This window comes from Neophocaena asiaeorientalis, unplaced genomic scaffold, assembly GCF_003031525.2.
Source record: "Neophocaena asiaeorientalis asiaeorientalis breed wild unplaced genomic scaffold, Neophocaena_asiaeorientalis_V1.1 scaffold177, whole genome shotgun sequence".
NCBI lineage: Eukaryota > Metazoa > Chordata > Mammalia > Artiodactyla > Phocoenidae > Neophocaena > Neophocaena asiaeorientalis.
In genome coordinates, this window is record NW_020172779.1 from 15,386,896 (window position 1) to 15,407,656 (window position 20,761).

Sequence of the window (20,761 nt, forward strand, 5' to 3'; positions counted from 1 at the left end):
TAACTAATGAATGGTAGAGCTGGGGTTCAAACCCAATCTGAATCCAAATCCAGAGTCTCCCCACTGAAGATGCTGACTGTTGCTGGTTGGGTTCCTCAGGAATCAGACTCTGAGTTCAGTATGCAGGTCATTTTTTAAGGGAATGGAATCAAGAGGGGTGGGAGAGGGAAAGAGAAGGGCAGAGGGAGAACTTGAGCTTCAATGTAGCCTTAGAGGAGGCCTCAGCTGACCTCTAGGGATGCTGGGACGATCTTCAAAATTGTTATGCCCTCACGTTGGTCACTCACTGATATGGGCTGCCCTTCTAGGGGTCACTCTCCCTGCAGGGGCTGACAGTGGGGTCTATCTGCCAGCAGCCCTCCTAGTAGCTGGGGAAGAGCCCTTCATTAATGAAGGGGGATCTGGAGGACATCACAGCCTGCAGCCTAGTGGTGTTATACTTTAATAATCTCATCTGGGGCACATTTGAGGGTGGAATGGGTGCTGTTAAAACTGTGCAGGCTGCCCTGCACCAACCCTGGGGCATTGTCACCTGCCTGCTGTAGCCACGAGTCTGGTGGTGCATTAGCCCACACAAGCTAATTCTTAATCCCTTTGGTCCTTGGGCTGAAAGGGCCATGTGAGCAGGCACTGACTCCAAAATTGCCTAATGTTTGTATAAAACTTAAATCTCCTTTCCAAGTACGCACAGAGCTGATGTGCGCACACGCACACAGACACAGACACACACACACAAACACACACTTTCTCTCTGGACCTCACGGTGTACACTCTGTCCCTACTTCACGGGAAGTGCTGTCCAGGGGAAGATCCCGTATCCCAGGGCCCATCAAGGTGAGGCTGGCAGGCACGCACTCTTTCCTACCTTCAGTCTGTCAAGAGTGCTGGGACTAGTTGGTAGCTGCGTGCCCAGACTAACACGTGCGGCCAGGATGCACATCTGCCACGGCCCCGAGGCGCCTGGGTAGCTGTAACTGGCAGGGCTGAGTGTGCTCTGGGCACAGCCTTACATGTGGCAGCTCCCCTGGACCACTTCTCTGCTTCTCTGAGACCCAGGGGCTGTGATGGAAGAACAGCTGGCAAACTGGGATCACAGCCACGACAGACTGAAGGAAAGTGGGACACGTGGGGAAACTGGGCCCCAGCTTGGAAGGCTTCACTTCTCTCCACGAAGCAGGAGGGAGCCTCCGGCCAGCTGGTGAGGTGCTGGATTTGGGACACAGTTATAGTTCCTTCTGCCTCGGCTGCCATTCCCCTGTTCATTCGCTTATTCATTCAACAGGTGTTTAGTGAGCGCTTACTCTGTGCCTGGCACTGGGTGCTGGGGCTACAGCAGTGAACAGAGCCTCAGAAAGCCCGGCCCCATGGAGCCTTCATCCTAGTACATCTTCAGGGCTGGCTCCTCCTCTGCTCTGAGCTAACATCACCGCCTCAAAGAGACCCCCCTGACCACCCCATCAAAGCAGCCTCTTCAGCACTCTGTACCCCTTCACCTTGCTTTATTGTCTTCCTATCTTTTTGCTATGAAATCTTCTCACTTGTTTACTTCTTGAGTATTTGTTTGCCCTCCTCTAAAAAGGAAGCCGCAGAGGGCAGGGACTTTATCTGGCTTGTTCACTGCTATTTTAGCTCTTAGAAGAATGACTGGTACCTAGTCAGTTCTCAAGAAATAGTTACCAAATGAATGAATATATTTTTCTTGCTTGCTTGCTTGCCAGATTTCGTGCTCCAAAGGGCAGTTATTTTGTAATTCATGGTTTGATCCTAAACACTTAGCAAAGTGTCTAGTAGACTCTCAGTCTTATTTTATTTATAATTGTTTGGTTTTTTTAAAAAAGAAAAAAATATATAAATGTTCACTTTGCTCTAGGTTAATATTTAAAACCAACAGTGATTCAATTAATGCTTGTTGAAAGAATGAATAAACGAATGAATGGTAGCCACATGAATGGATTGGAACACACATGGGATACAGGAATCCTATCTTTGCCACTCCTTAGGTATGGGAACTTGACTAATTTAAAAGATACTTGTGAATCTCAGTTGTCTCACCTATAAAATGGAGATGATGATGTTTTCAAAGAGACTGTTATTAAGCTGGAAAGATATATTATATGTAAAATTGCTGCACCCAATGTCTGGTGAAGGCTGACTGTGTTGGAGTAGCTAGATTAAGTCAAGCACTGCCAGTTCTAAGGGATCCTTTTCACAGGTCATCTTTGTGAATGCTGCCCCTGCAATTGTACAGTATACAACCTGTGCATATGTACATAGTGGGCCTGGGAGGCATTTGATCAATGTTTGCTGAATAGTTGTATCTTAAACCTTTGTTAGATCTTTGAGGCTGGAGAAAACGGAGGATTTACCTTGATAACTCCCTCCCCAGACAACAACAGTTTTGTACCATCAAGGGTTTATTTGCTCGACTGAGTTGAAGGGAGTAGAACCAAGAACAAAATATGCCCACCTAGGACCTACCTTCTTTTTAATATAATATTTTCTCCAAGAGTGGTAACATTTTAACAAGTGGGTAAACCAGAAAGATTTTGTTTTTAAGGAAATTCAGACCATTTGCTAAGCATTTGGGGGAAAATATTTTAGACGGTTTTTTACCCTTCCTAGGAGCCCTCTAATCATTCTGAGTAGCTGACTATGGATTAGACCATTCCTGAATGCAATCCATCAACAGTGGTAGATTTCCTTTAGTTTTATAGATTATAACAATTTTAGCTGTTGATTTAAAAAGGTAATACTATGTTACCAATGGCTACACAGTTTTCTTTAACTAAAAAAAATTTTTTTAATGATCCTTTGGTCATTCTTCATTGATTTTTTTTCCCCCCACTGTTGAGTCTGTGCTGAATTCTCTGACCTCCTTGGTGGAACTGAATTCAATTTACCAAGGAAGCAATCACCTTCCCTCCCCCATGAGTAAAGTCCAGGAGGGGAGAGGAGCCTAGCACGGGAGAGACTGGGGGAGGGGCTTCAGTATAGACAGAGCATCTGGCGTCATGGGAGGGGCAGTGGGGGATGAGGTGAGAGGCGATGGGGTCAGAGGACGGAGGAAGAAGTCGTGGTGTGTCCTGCTGGGATGGAGCAAGGTGGAGAGGATAAGCTCCCCGTTAGTGGGGTATTCAAGCATGTTGGAGATTCCCTCACTGTGCGGGGCGGTGGGGGGGGCGTGGTTTATGTGCCCTCTAAGTTTCTCTTTTAAGTTTTCTATTTTGGTCATTCTAACGACTGGCTCAGTTATGCTTTAAGGTGTTTTGGTTTTTTTTCTTCTGTTTTTGTGATAACTTACCCACAGACAAGCAGACGGCTCTTGGCAGATGTTTTGAGAAGCAGAAGCAATGAAGCAGAGGGACCTTGGCACTGGGCGAATCTGGGTTTCAATTCCAGTTCTATTCCTCCTCTGTGTAATGGGGGCCAGTCACTTCACTGCTCTGAGCCTTGGGCTCCTTGAAGCAGAGTTTTCATAATATCACCTACATCCACAAGTTGCTGTGAGATCTGGATGAAGGCGTGTAAGGCAGGTGCTTAGCGCAGTGCCTAGCGTGCCTAGTGGATGCATGCTGAGTGGCGACAGCAGCAGGGGCCCTACCCTCACACTGACTGGAGAAGCAGAGGGCGGGAGTGCAGTGTTGGGAGTTTGCCCACCCGGGTTCAAACCAGCTGTCAGACCTTGTGCAAGTTACCTACAGTCCACTCAGAGGTCAGGATGGCCTCCGTCCCACGCTCTTGTTCAGTGTCTCTGGGGAAGCCTCCGCATCATTGGAATTACTTTACTCAGCTCACATTGGTTCTTATATGCATCTGTGCCTCCAAATTCCTGCAATTTCCCCCAGCTCCCTGGGATCACTCACAATGACCCCAAGAAAGAGGAATTCAGATGCTCTCAGTAACCCATTTAGCATGCCACCTCCCAGGTAGCCTTTGCATGTGGGTGGAATTTGGGGGGTTCCACTTGACCGGAGTCAAACTTCCTAGAGAGAAATCAGATTCAATCTGAGCCTTTGAATTTCCACTAGGAATTTTGCTTGCAATGCATTTAGTGATTTGTCATGAGGACATGGACAGAGTATAGCTCCAAGTCTGGTCTCATGTGTATGCTTTTTTCTTAGACATTTCTCTAGAAGTGTCTTTGAAGTTAGCCGTGTAGAAGATGACTACTCACCAACCACAAGCTCATAATCTCAACAGATGCTGGACCATTTCCGACATCTTTGAAAAGCCCTGCCTGAGATGTACATGCCACTAAAGGGAACCAATTTATGAGTCTGGAGTTGAGCCACGGGGAGAAAGGGGCAGCTGTGGCAGGGCGGGGCTTGGGAGGGGGCAGCCAGCCTGGGTCAAGCCCTTGGCTTGCCCATCATGAGCTGTGACTTTAGCCAAGTTATTCCCCACCTCTGATCTTCAGTTTAGTCCCTTGCAAAATAGTAAGAGTGATACAGTGAATGCACAGGTTGATGTCATTATTAAATATCACAGTGTAAGTGAAGATGTTTCACAAACTAGAATGCATCACATAAACGTGAGATATTATGAAATCAAATGCCCATTACTTGCTTCCTATGTGATTAATTGATCAGCTCATTGATTTATTCAATAATTATTTACTGAGGTCTTGTGGTATGAGAATAATTCTAGTGTTAATCTTTATAGAGATGAAAAAAGGATGAGTATCTCGTTTCTCCTTTATTAATTAAAGAGCTGTGTTCATTCACTCATTCCTTACATATTTATGGATTGGGCGGCTCATGCGAAATTGTGATGACGTTATTCCTGTTTAGCATGTAGATCCCTTAATACATGCTAGCTACAGCTATATTACTATTTCTATTGTTAATATTCTTATATGCTCTCATGATAGGTCTTGGAGAATTAATGAAAGCTAAGGCAGAGTCTTTGATCTCAAGATGCTCATAATTTTAACAGAGAAAAGAACATAAGTAAGTTTCGAGGCAGCATATTAGTGGAACACTAGACATATTTAGAAGATACTTAGAGCAGAAGAAAAACTACGGGGGCGTGGTGGAGGAAGGAGTCTTTCAGCGGGGTTTCCAAGGGAAGTGACATCTGAGTTGGGTTTTGAAGGATGATACAAGCTCATCATATGCATAAACTGACTTCACTTTGTCAGTGTAAACAAGGGGAATAGTGAACAAAGTCAGACAACACAGAGTGTGTTGCTAGCCCGCCAGATGTGAATTTGGGGTGGTAGGAAGTGGGCAGACGAGAAAAGTGTCTGGAGAGGCAGGCAAGGGAGGCAGCAGACAGAACGTGAGGAAACTTGGGGGCCGTGCATTTTGCTAGCAAATCAGATAAATGCACTTACCCCATCCACTTACGATGGTAGAATCTGAAATTTAGAGTTGAAGCTAATATTCATTTTGACTTTCCTTCTATAATGACCTTTCTAGATGGGCGTTCAGTCTACTGAAACACCAGGTGAGGATAACGTTGAGCGTTTCAGGTCAGGTAGTCCCGTGGGTGGAGTGCCAATTCTCAAGATAGAGAATATAAGGAGGGGACCAGTTAAAGAGTGTGGGTGAGGATGGAAGTAAGATGTAAGTGTTCAGCTTTCAACGTGCTGAGTTTGGGATGCTTCAGGGGCATCTGCTTGGAGGTGTCTAGTGAGCACTGAGTATCTCAGCGTGAGGCTTGGGCGAAGGTCTGGCCTGGAGATACATTTGATTATTACTGGCATGTCGGTAGTATTTTAAGTCATGGGGATCATGAGATCACCCACGGAGAGTGTGTAGGGTGCAAGCAGTAAAGGTCAGGGGCAGGTCTCTGAGGAATCGCAGTTTTTAAGGGAAGAGCAGAAGAGCAGCTAGAAGAGCAGCCAGAAAGCTGGAAGGAGCACGTGGTGTCATGGAGACCAGGGCTGGGTCAAGTGGTCAGCAGCTTCAAGGAAGCTGGGGACTGCAAACAGTCCCTGGGTTAGTCATGAAGAGTCCTTTGCAGATTTCACAAAGTGATGAGGGAAGAAGCTACATAGTAGTGATTTGAGAAAATGGAAACCACAAACTTTCCCAAAAATCTTGGCTCTGAAGAAAAAGAAAGAGATTGACAGCTAAAAAAAGAACTGTAGAACATTTGTTAGTAACTATCAACTTTTAGGTCATGAATCACCCACGAGAATGTTTTGAAAACGACATACTCCTCCATACGTACCGAATTTTGCATGTATTTTCAGGGAAACAGACCCCCTTAAACCCAGACCCTAAGTTAAGAAACCTTGGGCTAGAATAAAGGGTTGTTTTAATAATGGAGAGATGTGTGTATGTTTTTATGCAAAGAGTGACGTGTCAGTGTTCAGGGGTAGACTGGGCATATAGGAGGGATGGGAGTGGGCCTGGATGGGGGGATAGTCGGTAGATGGATGTCCCTGAGGGCGTGAGGACAAGCTCTCGAGCACCGATGGGGGAATTGGCTTCAAACAGCCACCCTTTCTCCGTTCAGGAGAAACAAAGAGGGAAAGACGGGACGGTTCATAGAGAGTAGATGGAGGGTGGGGAGTTGAAGCCGCCGCTGATAACGGTCCCTCTTTCTCTGGCTGCAAGAAGTCAGGTCCCTGCTGAGAGTGCAGAGGTCATGGTGATACCCAGGCCTGGGGAGAACGCAAGAGAGAGACGACTGCATTGTCAGGCTGCGTTGAGACTTCAGTGGAGGCCGAAGATCCAATAGTTGTAAAGGCGCCAGTCTGTTTGTCTGTGGGTATTTCTTTAGCCGTACTCAGGCCAAGACAAGTTGCAGAGGCAGCAGGCCCATCGGATTAACCCAACGAGGAGGAAAGGGGGCTGAGGGCAGTGGCAGAAGGGAAGTTGAAATGATGGACCCCAACCAATCGGAGGCCTTGGTTTATGAGCCAGTGAAGATGGATAACATGGTGTGGAGGGTGAGAGAGTAGAAATCACAGTGAAGTTAAAGAGCTGGTTTTGATGGAATAAAGTACAAAAATGCTAGAAGGAAGGAGGATTGTGGGATGTAACAGCAAGTGTCCCTTAGACAAGTGGGATTTACAGGGTGACGGAGCTCAGTGCCGTGCCAGGGTTTGGGGTGCGATTGTGGAGGTACTTGGCTGGAGTGAATGCAAATACAGTTTTCTGGGATTAAAGAGGCCAGGAAACTGAGACCAGACTATGAAATAGGCCATCTACTTTCCCCATAGATGACAAAGTCCCCCAAGGTTTTAGCAGGATTTGGGGTGAAGATGAAAATTACCAGCTGGCTGGCAAAGAATTTGGAGAATGTGGGAGAATGACCAGGCACCCCTAGTTGAGGACGAGAAGTACTAGAAGGTTTCATAGCTGGAAGATTGTGACTCAGAATGAGGGCAGGGGACATTATGGTAAGAACCCTTGTTTCCAGGACACAGCGGATAGGGAAGGATGAGAAGGGTTCGGGGATTCGCTGCGACAGCAGGCGGATAGTTTCAGAGGGCTGGCAGCTGCAGAGGCTGGGTCAGGAGTCGGGGGAGACCACCTCCATGTCGAGAAGACAGGCAGGGCTTGGATTCTATCCTTGGGCTGGAGGGCAGCTCACGTTTGCCACCTTTTCATTCTACCAAATAAGAACCCTTTTAAGAAAACAAAACAAACGAATCATTTTGTAAAAGGACATTAACATGCCAGGTTAGGAAGGAGAACTATCAACATGTCATAAAATTACGATACTTTACCTTCCAGATGCCATTTCCCAGATGGCTCCTCATTCCCGGAAAAAGTACAAAACTCCCTGTCGAGTTTCCTGTTGGATTTTTGGTTCCCAGAATGTAGACCCTCCATCCGTCATGGTACATAGTGACTGAACCCCTGTCCCTTCTGTCTCTGTCTTCTGGCCTGGGGGTCGCAAACCACAGCCTGCAGTCTGTTTCTGTGCAAGAGCTGTAGGCTCAGAATGTGACATAGAGCTAACGCACAGCAGAGAATGAACGTGGCCAACAGTGCTTAAAATACTGACATTTACTATTCGGCTTCTAACAGAAACTTCTCGCTCACCCCCGTCCTAGCCTGAAGATGTGCTGTCTTCTCCATCCTTCCTCCCAAGTCCCTGAATCATCAAAGTGGGTCTTTTCTGGTCTTCCTGGGCCATATAACCAGACCTAACCCCCACTGTGCAACACTCTTGACCAGGAAAGTGGGGGGGGGGTATGTGTGGCAGCATTCCTATCAGTACTATTAATGCTCGTGTTTTGGTTGAAAATGCCCTGTTTTACAAGTAACAGCGTGTACGCCCTTGTGCATTCAGCAACACGGCAGAGCTAGAAGCTCTGGTTTTGGGGTCAACACATGGGGGGTAAATCTTTAATAAATGTTACTGAGTGCTTGTTATGCTCCAAGCAGTTTGTAGGCATCAATCCATTCAGCCCTCACCCTCACCGTGTGTCCAAGGCCCACTGACTTTTTATGCCACGACACACACTGGGGACAACGATATGGCGTTGGGAAAACCAGATGGGAGGACGGCACAGCTGCTTCCACCCCTCCCCTCAGGGAGGCTAGAAGGATCAATAGCAAGCTGTAACCCTTAGCATATGGGAAACCCTCTCTGTGACTCAGGTGACATCAGGTGACACGACTATTCCAGTTTACAGAGTACGATCTACCCCATGTCAGAGCTGGCAGTGGGCAGAGCTGGGATTTGGGCAGGCAGGGTGCTCCCAGAGTGGTCCCTCCTTAAAATGTGCACACAGTGGTGGCCAGGACAGCCATGCACATGGCTGTGTGTGGATTAAATGAAACAACACACATAGCACATCGCAGCACATCTGGCAAATAGGAAATGGTTGGTAAACAGCCATGGTAATATGTGTTATTTGACATGATAAGAATTACCATTACAATCAGCATTTCTAGGCAACACGGGTGCAGCAGGCTCTCCGTGAATCACGGAATGTTTGTTTTTACTGCATAGTCACTCCCTGTATTAGTTCGGGCTATGTAACAAAATACCACAATCTGGGGGTTTAAACAACAGAAATTTATTCTCTCCCAATTCTGGAGGCTGGTAGTCCAAGATCAAGGTACTGGCAGGGTGGGTTCCTTCTGAGGGCTGTGAGTGAAAGATCTGTTCTGGAACCCTCTCCTTGGCTTGTAGATGGTAGTTTTCTCCCTGTGTCTGCATGTCATCTTCCTTTAATGTCCATTTCTATGTCTAAATTTTCTCTTTTTATGAGGACATCAGTCCTTTTGGATTAGGGACCATTCTAATGATCTCATTTTAACTCGATGACCTCTGTAAAGGCCCTATGTCGAAATAAGATCATGTTCGGAGGTGCTAGGGGTTAGGATGAATTTGAAGTGTGAATCTTGGGATTGAGGGGGCACAATTCAACCCACAGTACTCACTGCCATCCCTCTGCAAAGCTCTGGAGGTGCAAAGTTAAAGATGAAAGCATGCTTCCTGGGTAGCTCAAAAATAGGTATTTGGAGGCTGAACAGAGGTAAATACGTCTCTGGGTATTTTTCTAGTGTTATAAATGTTAAAACGGGTCCAGTGGGGTCTGCTATGTCAGGCATTTCTCTCTGAAGGTATAATAGACCAACAGCTAGCTCTGGTCACATTTTCATCTCTCAAATAGTTGCAAAATAACAAGGGACATCTTTTTTCTTCTTTCTGTTATCAAAGGAACATCTAGGGTTTTTTGGGGTTTTTTTTTTTTTTTTTTTTTTTTTTTTGAGTGTTAATGAGGGTAAAAATAGACCGGTGTGACGTGGTTCTCACTTGAAAGACGGTGTCTGGTGAGAAATCAGGTTGTCTGAGTCTTGGTCCCATCCAATAATGACAGCACACAAGTGTCTTCTGCCAGCGAGAGCTTGTGGCCGTAAGCTGAGAAAGCAGCATTAGCGAGCCTGTTATACTCTGCTGACTCCAAGGTCACGGAGGCTTGCTGGTGCCTGAAATGTTTTCCTGTGTGAAAGACCTTTCCTGCTGAAAGGCTTCAAAAGCGTTGATGTTTTTTCCCCCCGGCCGGCCTGGGCATGGAAACCACCTCCAGTATTTCCTCAGGCTTTTTTGATGTTCAGCACCTATCCCTTCGATAAGCCTTGAGGAGCAGAAAGGAATTCTTCTTGGTTCTGATTGCAAGAAGAACAGTAAGAATCCTGGATTCTTTTCAGTGCTTTAGAGTGTCTGCTTGTTATCTTCATTCTTGGTGATTCTTAAGAAAATCACATTGATCTTTTCATTTAAAAAATGGCTCTGTGATTATTTGAACGTTGGAGAGAAGGTCAGGCATTTGCGACTGGCTTGACATTTCTGCACTTTGATCTGATTAAAAAACTTTGAAAGGCTCTTCCCCCCCAACCCCACCATTTTTCAAATGAGAGAGAGGAGGGCCAGAGTGGGAACTTACCCTTGGTTACTTACCCAGCCAGCAAGCGAGAGACCTGTTCCTCCTGTCTTAACACAGGTCTGTAGTTCCGTGGGTGTTTGTTTTGTTTTAGCTATTTTTAACAGCTGGAATTACTCTCTCTGGGCCTTGAAATCAAAATCAAACATTTCTTTCTTTAACTGATATCCGTGTGGAAAGGAACAAAGGAAGGCAAGAAGACAAGAAGGCAAGAAAAGAGGAAGAAAGGAAGGAAGGGAGGGAGGAAGGAAAGGGAATTAAACACAGTTTTCCATATATTGGTGGAAATTTTCAAACATATTTTAGTCTAGTGATTTTTTTTAAGCTGAGTCTACATTAAAAGGGAATAATGCTGCCTGGAAGGGAATGGAAATACCTTGATATCACCCCAAGGCCTGCCTGTACCAAGGTTGCAGGCCGTGCTGCCCCTCTCGTTCCCTCCCCTCGGCCCTGCCCACCCTCAGCAATGCTTAGGTGTACAGGGCAACCTAATGGCACAAGGCTGTCCCGGGTTCCAATGCTGGCTCACTACCTTTTAGCTGTGTGGCCTTGGGCAAGTCATTGGCCCTCTCTGGCCCTCATTCACTTTTCTCTTCTGTAAAATAGGGATAATGTTGTCCATCTCAGCATTGTACTGTAAGACAGAATCAGATCATCTTGAATTTGCCAGCCCACTAGATGGTAGACTGTCTGTCCCCATCACAGAGGTAAGGGCTGTGTGACATGAGTGAGTCTCTCTTCCCTTCAGGGTCACCCTTTCCTTTCTGCTAATGGACAGGCAGGGCCACGTTCTTCTGAAGGCGTGTTTCCTCCAAAGTCTTCAGACCTGTTGGTGAACTATTTCATATGTAGGTTGTTTACAGTATGAAAGAGTCATCAAGATTCCACACCACAGGTTTGTGTCAAGGGCTGAGAGGGAGTGCATTTGCTGCTGGGAAGGAGGTCCCAGGCTACAGCCAGGCAGATGGAAACCATGCTGGCAGGGTCTGAGACCAGGCTCTACCCTGTGACCTTGGGGGGTGCCCGGTGACCTTGGGGAGTGCCCTGTGACTATTCCTCCTGGTGGCTCATTGCCTCATCTGCTATGACTAGGATGGATCTGAGTTAACATAAGTAACTCAAATTATGTAGTAAAGCAACATCTCTTTCTACTTATGATTGTACAATGTGTTTGATGTATGGGTGACCATGGCAAGCACCCAGGCCCACCATGTGAAAGTGAGAGGGGTGTGATATAGCTGAAAACCTCAGCAGACTCGCCCTGTTACCCCGAGGACATCGGGCAGTGGGTGTCGTAATCAGATTTGGAGGTGACCCTGGTCGCAGTGTGTCGATGGCCTGAGAAGGGATGAGGGGGCCAGTGACAGGGAGGCCCATTTGGGTCTCAGTAACTGGAGCATCTGGAGTGAAATTGATGAGGCCAGAATCTAGGTGGAAAAGAAAGGACAGTTCCCAGAGGGGCTGAGGAGGCAGAACTGCCAGGACAAAGTGAGGGAGAAGGTGATGAAGGTGGTGGGATTTCTGGGTTGGGCAACAGGGTGGGTGGTGGATGCGGTCCCCGAGGAAAGAAAGAGCACGGTGTGGGAGCAAAGAGCAGGCTGGAGAGAGGGGGCGGTGATGGGTTCATCTGGGGTGTGCTGGGCTCACAAAACCTTGAAATGCTGCTGTTTCCGAAAGTTGCTGTATTCGGCAGCAGGCCTCCTGGTCGGGCATGCGTCCTGCGTCCACTGTGCTAATGGCCTGACCAGGAGTCCCAGGGCCGGAGGCGGGAAGGGAGATGCTGACAGAGGCCCTCCTGGGCAGGCACAAGGCTGCGGTGAGGGGATGAGGCGAATTCAGCAGGAAGGTTTTGAAATCACCAACAGTGATTTGTGCTCCTTTACCCCTTAGAGAACTTCCCCCAGCACCTCAGTCAGGCTCCTACCTCTATAGTTTCAAAAAGACAGTGACCCAAACACAGCAAGAACTGAGCAACTCGGCCCAGAGAGAATGGGATCGGCTGATTTCACTAATCCTACCCCGAGCGGGCTCTGTGCAGCTCACACACAGTAGCTCATTCATTCCCAATGACCATCTTAGAAGAGAGCATCTGGTAATATACCCATTTTACTGATGAGGAAACTGAAGCTCAGAGAGGGTGAGTGGTTTGCCCAGAGTCACAGAGCTGTTAAGTGGAGGAGCTGAGATAAACTCCTGGAACCTGACTTCTTAAGCAAGTACGTGTCATGTATGCCATCATGAGTTACAGCTGCTGGATGGCATGTATTCCCTAAAACTGGAATCTACTGTGGACCTGTTTCCAAAGTAGCCACAGAGATATGAGCCTGAGCTTCAACTACGTCTGTGAGTTACATTCAGAGTAGGTTCAGGTCCTGCTAGAAAATAAATACACACAAATACATAGCTTTCCTTTTGGTCAACTGTAGCCATTTAAAAAATATAATGGGAAACAATCCCATTCCATTCTTAATGACACCGAAAATTAAACAGAATAAAATTAAAAATCTTTTTCTGAAATCAGTTTTTCCAAATAACATCCACAAAATGTTTTCCTGAAACTTGACAAAGTGATTTTCAATTTCATCTGGTAAATAAACAACCAAAAAATATTTTTAAAGGAAAAATAATGTGGGAAAACTTTTACCATTTGATGATAGAATATAGTATAAAGTGACTCTAGTTTAAGCAGTTTGGGAATAGAGCCAGAATTAGCAGAGATGAATTGAAAAGAATTGGTACTCACCAAAGAAAACTCATTTACATATAAGGACTTAATATATGATAAACGTGGCATTTCAAATTCAAGGGGAAGTGATTTTCTTATTTATTTATTTAGCTAGGTATTGGCCACACTGGGCGGCTTGTGGCATCTTACTTCCCTGACCAGGGATTGAACCCAGACCACACAGTGAAAGTGTTGAGTCCTAACCACTGGACTGCCAGGGAACTCCAACGATTTTCTTTTTTAAATAAGTTATGTTGACAATGCAGTCTGTAAAATATATTTTAAACAAAGGAAGAAAAAAGTAATTAACAAACCACAGATGCTGCATTTCGGAGCAGACTATCCCTTTGGGTGAGTCTGAAAGCTGTCACCATCTCATTCACCCGGAGAGGAGGTCTGCCTTGGAGTAAACCGTGGATTCTGAAGCTGAAGGAGCGGGGCTCAAGCCCAAGCACTGCCACTTATCAGCTAAGCACTTTGGGTGTGTTTACTGGATCTGTTTCCTCATCTGTAAAATGCGCACAGTAGTGATGCCCACAGCGTGGGTTATCGTGAACATTAAACAGCAATGGTATTGCGAGGTTCTTGGCAAATTAGTAAACTCCTGTGAAATGCTACCAAGATCACCCAGCTTTCGTGCTTCACTATGCTTTTGCATTCACAAAGAACTTGTTCTCAGAATTTTCATGAGATGCATGTGGAACCCCAGATGTTAGATTCTGCATGGCAGCAATGGCTCAACCGGGGGTCCTGCCAGCCAGGGGAGGGGGACAGTTGCGGGGTGTGGCAGAGAGCTGACTCCAGGCCCTGGGATGGCGACAGATGAGCTGACTCTCACTTTGGAGGTGAAATTCACCCTTTAATTAGAACGCTTTCCCCTAGACATCAACCTAAATAAAGGTGGAGGGCAGCCAAGGCTTCCATTTTAAGACCATAATTGGCAAGTTCCGTCCTGAAATCCCATCATAACTCTTCTCTGAAAATGCAGTGTGCTCACCATCTAAAAATATGCACCTCGGTTTGGCCATGTTGCAAAAATGCCACTTGTAACGACCATGAAAATAGCAACACGTGGAGGATGCTTAAGGAAATGAAAGCCCAGGGTCTCTTACAGGGAAGCCGGGTCCCAAGTTCAGAAATACACGGCTCCAGATTCTGAGGGTGGCCCTGCAGCTCTAGGACAGGTGTGGGGCTTTCACTTCCTCTTGCTGAGTCCACGCGAAATCTGGTTGCATTATTTGGCCACTTCTCTGGATAAACCTTTTTTCTCACTCTCTTTTTCTTTACTTTTTTCCTTCCTTTTTTTTTTTTTTTTTTTTTTTTTTTAAAAAAAATTTTTGTCTATAAACAATGTTAAATTTATTAACAAAAGTCCCCTCACAGAGCAAACTTCAGATCTAGGTAGTTTCACTGATGAATTTTATCAAAGAATTCCATTCTTTCTCTTTCTTTGTTTCTTTCTTTCTTTGTTTCTTTGTTTCTTTCATTGAAAAGAAGGGTGGTGGTGCTAGATCATTTTGCTACTTTATTTACCATTCTAATTTTAGTGATGCTCAGTGCTCTGGTGTCAAAGACAAGTTCAAGATAAAAATGACAGTCTTCCCCGTGTAGCCAAGAGCATGATGCTGTCAAAGACAACGACCTTTTCCTACCTGGGGATAATTTTCTGGAGAGGATGCTCAGCTCTGTAGGAAGCTCAGAGGGATGGAAGGAGCCCTGGTTTAGAGCCAGGAGGCCTGGGTCTGTCTCTGGCTTGGTCACTGTCCAGCTCAGCATTCTTGGAAAGTCACATACCTCTTCCAGCTTCCGACTCCTTATCTGTGAAGGAGGCATTAGAGTCCCTTCCCCACCCCCATCTGGGGCGCTGCGAGGATCAAACATGATGATGTTTTACAGACAAGGAAACTGAGATGAAGGCGTATCACCCCCAACGGGCTTGGGCGATAAGTAACGGCACTTTGTAAAATGTGAAATGTTACACCTAAGATTGCCACTGTGTTTTGCTAGCACAAAGTAGACACTCACAAATATTTGTCATAAGGGTAAACTGCTACCGTCTTCTGGAAAAAAAAAAAAAAGTCAAAGACAGAAAGAAAAAATAAGTAGATAGATTTTCTCCATTAACTATCAGTGCTGTACCCACTGAATGGTTCCATACAGTATTCTGGTATTAGCACTCCCAAGTGGTCACGGAGGCCTATTCTGGGAGGTGGCATCGTGCCTAGTTTGATGCCATTTGTGGACAGAATAATGCACTCATCCCCCTGGACCCACAGTCCTTCCTCACGGTGGAAGCTTAAGCCCCCCGTGCAGGGTCACCTCTGTCCTCACAGGGACACAGGTGCTCTGGCAGATTTCTTTGCCTCTGCCAAGCATCTCTGTGGCAGCCACAACCAGATGTCCCTCCCTCTCGCCATGACAGCATGTCCTGTGCGAGGACTGGGAAGCAGCAGAGTAGAGCAGTGGGAGGCACAGGTTCTCTGGGTGCAGAGACCTGCTTTCCATCTTGTCCACTCCGAAAGCACAGCACGCTCTCGGGCAAAGCTGTTTCCACATCCCTGTGACTCATTCATTGTCTTCATCTTTTAAAGAGGAGGTCTTAGCTGAGGTTTTCCAGGAAACAGACTCTGAGGTGCAGATTTGCATGCAGAAAGTTCAGTGCTGAGTGCTCTTGGGAGAAACACCTGTAAGGAAGCGAGGGGGCAGAATTGGGCAGGGGGAGAAGTAAAACATTGATGCAAACCAAACAATGGCCGCATTGACACCTCAGTGAGCTGTGAAGCTGGCCGGCCCTTGGGAGTTGGCCCATCTTGAGGCAAGGGGGCTGGGCCTTTGTATACCCACAGGGACTAGTTTGGGGATGAAGGCTGACCCTGTGGAGGGGAGGCAGCTAGCCTAGACCTAGGTAGCTCCTAGAGAGGGACTCAGCTGGGAGCCCCAGCCATAAGCCTCCAGCAGCTGGGAAATGAGAGCCTTGGTCCTGCAGGCAGCCGGGCAGCAGATCACACTGATGAGCCTGTTCTTATCATGGTTACTAGCGTTATTCTGACTTTTGCATTATAACAACTGTACTACAGTGTTTGTCTTGTCATTTCACGTTCTCTCCCCTCTACTGTGAGCTGCTCAATAGAAACACCCATGCTTTGGTTGCTTTGTTTTTCACCCCTGTATCCCTAGACTTGAGCACGGGACCTTGGCTCATATAAAAAAAAACTCTTAAAAATCATAGTAGAATGGAGAGATGGATAAAGAAATGGGGTCACGGGGCTTCCCTGGTGGCGCAGTGGTTGAGAGTCCCCCTGCCGATGCAGGCAACACGGGTTCGTGCCCCGGTCCGGGAGGATCCCACATGCCGCGGAGCGGCTGGGCCCGTGAGCCATGGCCGCTGAGCCTGCGCGTCCGGAGCCTGTGCTCCGCGACGGGAGAGGCCACGACAGTGAGAGGCCCGCGTACCGCAAAAAAAAAAAAAAAAAAAAAAAAAAAAAAAAAAAAAAAAAGGGAACGGAGACCACCAGGAGGGAGCCCTTGGGCACCCTTTGGGGGCATCGGATGGCACTCCACTAACTGTCCCTGCTTTCCCTCCTAGTCGCTCTGGACTCGTGGCAGTCCCTGGCCCTCTCTTCAGTAGTTGTTGATCCATCCATCCGGAACTTTGACGTTGCCCACATCAGCACCGCTGCCACGAGTGACTTCTCTGCTGCCCGAGACCGCTGTTTGTGGGGTAAGGGGAGTTTCCACCTCCAGGTAGGGGGTTGATTGGGACGGGACCCCTCTCACACAAGTGCTCCTCAAAATTCTGACCTCAAAAACACATAGGAGACCCCGAGATCACCTGGGGTGCCTGGCCGGAAGGACCTCACCTCGGGGAGAAGACCCTGGCGGGGGGACTCTGCTCTGTAGTCTACTCATCCTCCTGCAGTGTTGGCCATGGTCACGGTCTCCAAGGGGCTAAGCCAGCCAGAAAATGCACAACATTGAACCTGGTCAGAGGAAGATCAGAGGGAGGACCTAGGGGGTTAGTCTGAGATGGAGATGCATGGAAGCTGTGACGGCTGTCCTCAGATTACAGGTGGGCCGTCGTGGCCAGGAGGAAGGATATTGTTCTGGCCAAGCTCATGGAGCAAGCAAAGGCCTATGGGTAAAACTCAAATTTCAAGAGACATTTTTCAATGCAATATGAAGAACTTCCTAATAGGCAAAGCTGTCCATGGATGCATACTTCCTTTACAGGGTTTCAGTCACTGGTATTTAAACAAAAGCTAGGTGACCATATGATCAGAATGTTCTGCAAAGGCTTCACCTTGTGAAAGAGGCCAAGATTGGGTAACATTTACACTTCTTCAATTCTGAGATTACATGGATCCTCTCCCCTACAAGGTTGGATAACAATATGTGCATATTACAGCCAGGGCCACCACGTACGGTTGTATAGGTTGTACATCACGCAATTCTGGGTGGTGCCACAGCACAGAGACTGGGCTATGGATAAGGCCTTTAGGCGATGCACAACTTGCTCAATCAAAGGAAGCAGCAGTCCTTTCAGAGCTGTTTTTAGGACTGAATACCCTAATGCCATGAATCTTTTAAACAGTCTAGTGCATGACCTGGTACACATGGAAAAGGACGTAACCCCTGACGGAAGGTGGTGGGTGTGATGGGGTTGGGGAGGCAGAGGGAGACGAGGCTGAAGAGGAAGGCAAGGGCTGGAGCGTGAAGAGCCTTGTCTGCTACGACTTCAATCGGAGAATGACAAGAGCACATTTGTGAATAAATAAACAACCAATATCCGGACTGTTGTGTGGAAAATAGATTGATGGGAGGGTTGGGTCCTCCACCACCACTATTTTATTCCCAGCCCCTAGCACTGTGCCTGGTGTTTAAATGAAGAAGTGAGTGTTTGTATAGATGGATGCATGCATGCCTCGTTGGATGGATGAATGGATGATGCATGGGTGGATGTACAGATTCATGAGGCGCGATTGGATGGAAGGATGGCTAGCTGGCTTACCCCCTTGGACACTTTGACTTTGGGCTGACCCTGAAGGGGGATGAGGAGACTGCAGCAGAGAGCCCACCCAGGGTCATCTCTCCCAGGTTAAGTATTTCCTGCTGGGCATCCCAGGTTATCTTGGGATGAATGGAAGCGTGGGTGGGTGGATGATACACAGATTTATGGATGTAAAATTGCATGGATGGGGCTTCCCTGGTGGCGCAGTGGTTGAGCGTCCGCCTGCCGATGCAGGGGACATGGGTTCGTGCCCCGGTCCGGGAAGATCCCACATGCCGCGGAACGGCTGGGACCATGAGCCATGGCCGCTGAGCCTGCGCGTCCGGAGCCTGTGTTCCGCTAACGGGAGAGGCCACAACAGTGAGAGGCCCACGTACCGCAAAAAAAAAAAAAAAAAAAAAAATTGCATGGATGGATGGATGGATGATGCTTGGATAGATGGAAGGTTGCATGCATGGATTCATGGATGCATGATTAGGTGGTAGCATAGATGGATGGATGGATGATGGATTCATGGATGCATGATTGGATACATGACTGAGGTGATCTCTCAGGCCCAAGCCCCACTCATCTCCTCCTCCGCAGAATGCTCCCATCACCAGGCCTGCCTTGTCACCACTCTGCAAACCCAACCTGGCGCTGTGAGGTGTATGTTCTATGCTGATACCCAGAGCTGCACACACAGCCTGCAGGCCCAAAACTGCCAACTTCTGCTCCGTGAAGAGGCCACCCACATCTACCAGAAGCCAAGTAAGTGCTGGCCTGTGTCGTTGCAGCCATTCCTGAGGGCCTGGGTGTGGCTGGGAGGGACTGTCCGAGCACCTGGTGACTCATGGGCAGTGGCTTTTGAGGTTCTTAAGGGAAAGTCAGTCAAAGTCATCCTAGGCTCTGTGGCACTCACATGGGATGGACTGAAGGAAGGTGAAAAACCCTACCTCTGACCTAGAACTTCTCTGCACTGCCTTTATTCATTACTTCCTTTGAGTTATAGAAGCCATTTTGGCCTTTGCATTTCTGAGTAAAATAATTAAATAGACCACTTTTTAACTACTATTTTAGAATTTAGAAAGTTGTTTCACATGCCTTATCCCATTTGATACTCACACTATCCTGTGAGGTGGCAAGATAAGGGTTTTATCCCCGTCTTAGAGATCAGGAGACTCTGGTCCAGGGAAGTTAAGTTATTTCTCTGATTTCGCACAGCTAGCGATGACAGAACGGGGACTTGGAGCCAGATCTCCTATCTCTAGAGGCAGTCCTTTCCCATAAAACCATGTCACCTAAAGACCACACCACAGTGACCGGAGAGAGCAGCTGCTTCAGGCTCGGTTTAGTTTAGAAACATTGGATAACGTGCTATTATGTGTCAGCCCTTGTGTTAGGTGCTGGTGATACAGGGGTGAAGCAGGCAAGGAGAGAGCCGCATATAAGTGCATCCCTAAGTGAACTAATAAGAGCCGTGGAACAGGAAACATGGGAATCGAGGGCCTGGGGGACACACCTCCCCCGTTAAACATGCTTATGGGATGAAATGAATAACTTTTTAGAAGTGTTGGCCATGTCTGCCATCTTATCTTCAAGAGCAGATGTCAGCAAACTCCCTCTGTAAAGGGCCAGATCATAAATATTTTAGGCTTTACAGCCACAAGTCTCTGTTACAGCTACTCAGCTCTACTGTTGTAGCAGGAAAGCGGCCACAGACAACAACAAATCCACAGGCATGGCTGTGTGCCAATAAAACTTTATTTACAAAACCAAGTAGCAGTGGGATTTGGGCCCACCCTGTGTTTGAGCATTAACTGTCCTTCAGGCCCGTCTGGATCCAGTGATGTCTCCTCTGCCCACTCCTGCACCTCAGCCTTTAGATCCGGAGAGGGCCCCCAGGGCTGGGAGTGCTTTGATTCCTGTAAACTGAGGTCTTGGGCCCTTAATCTCAAGGCTTGTCTTCTCTCAGGACGTTTATGTCATTCAGTGAGTTAGACAGATTTCCCCCATAGTGTAGCTAATCTGCATGGTAGTCCTGCTGAGAAATGCCTTCACTTCGAGGTCTGAGTTCTGTAAAACAAATCCGACTGCTTCTCTCCTAATTCTGTGTGTCTCAAATTCAATGTGAAATGCTCACTTTCCAGCAGAAGATGCACGCCCACATTTATCTACATAGATGTTATTTGTTTGCACCTAATATATATGTAGAGCTACAGATAACTTTCTTAATCCAGATAGTCACAGGGCCTAAATATGTGGGTATTCTGAAAAGAATCCACATTTCTGCAAAAGATTCCAAAGGGAGAAATGCACATCAAACGTTTTCCCCATGTTGGATCTCTTTCAGTCTGGGATTCACTGGGCAGCCTCTGGAGGGAGGCTTAAATACCACCATCTGTGGGAAAGCAGGCTTGCCTTCCCTCGAAATTCTTTAGCTTTTACATTTTCTGTCTTCGCTCCCTGCTTCAGATGCTGCCACATTGGTGAAATGTGGCTGTTTCCTGCAGAGCTGACCTCAGATGGTTTGCTACTTTAGCGCCCACAGTCCTGAATGCTGGCCGGAGAGCCTGTGATTTGCAATTGAAACAGGAAATCTTGTGAGAAGGAAAGAACCGTGGGAGTGAGAGCAGTCATGATTTGTGATCAAGGCCAGATTACAAATCGGCAACTGTTTCTTTCCATCCTG

The 20,761-nt window shown here is 47.1% G+C and overlaps 1 protein-coding gene across 1 annotated transcript in view; it reads left to right on the top strand.

Annotated features, from left to right (window-relative positions):
• TG (thyroglobulin) overlaps positions 1–20,761 on the top strand; it is a 239,456-nt gene that overhangs the window by 106,846 nt on the left and 111,849 nt on the right. The window contains exons 35-36 of the mRNA XM_024741005.1: positions 16,669–16,803; positions 18,676–18,840. Of these exons, the coding sequence (XP_024596773.1) occupies positions 16,669–16,803; positions 18,676–18,840 (300 nt within the window). The remainder of the gene's footprint in view (positions 1–16,668; positions 16,804–18,675; positions 18,841–20,761) is intronic.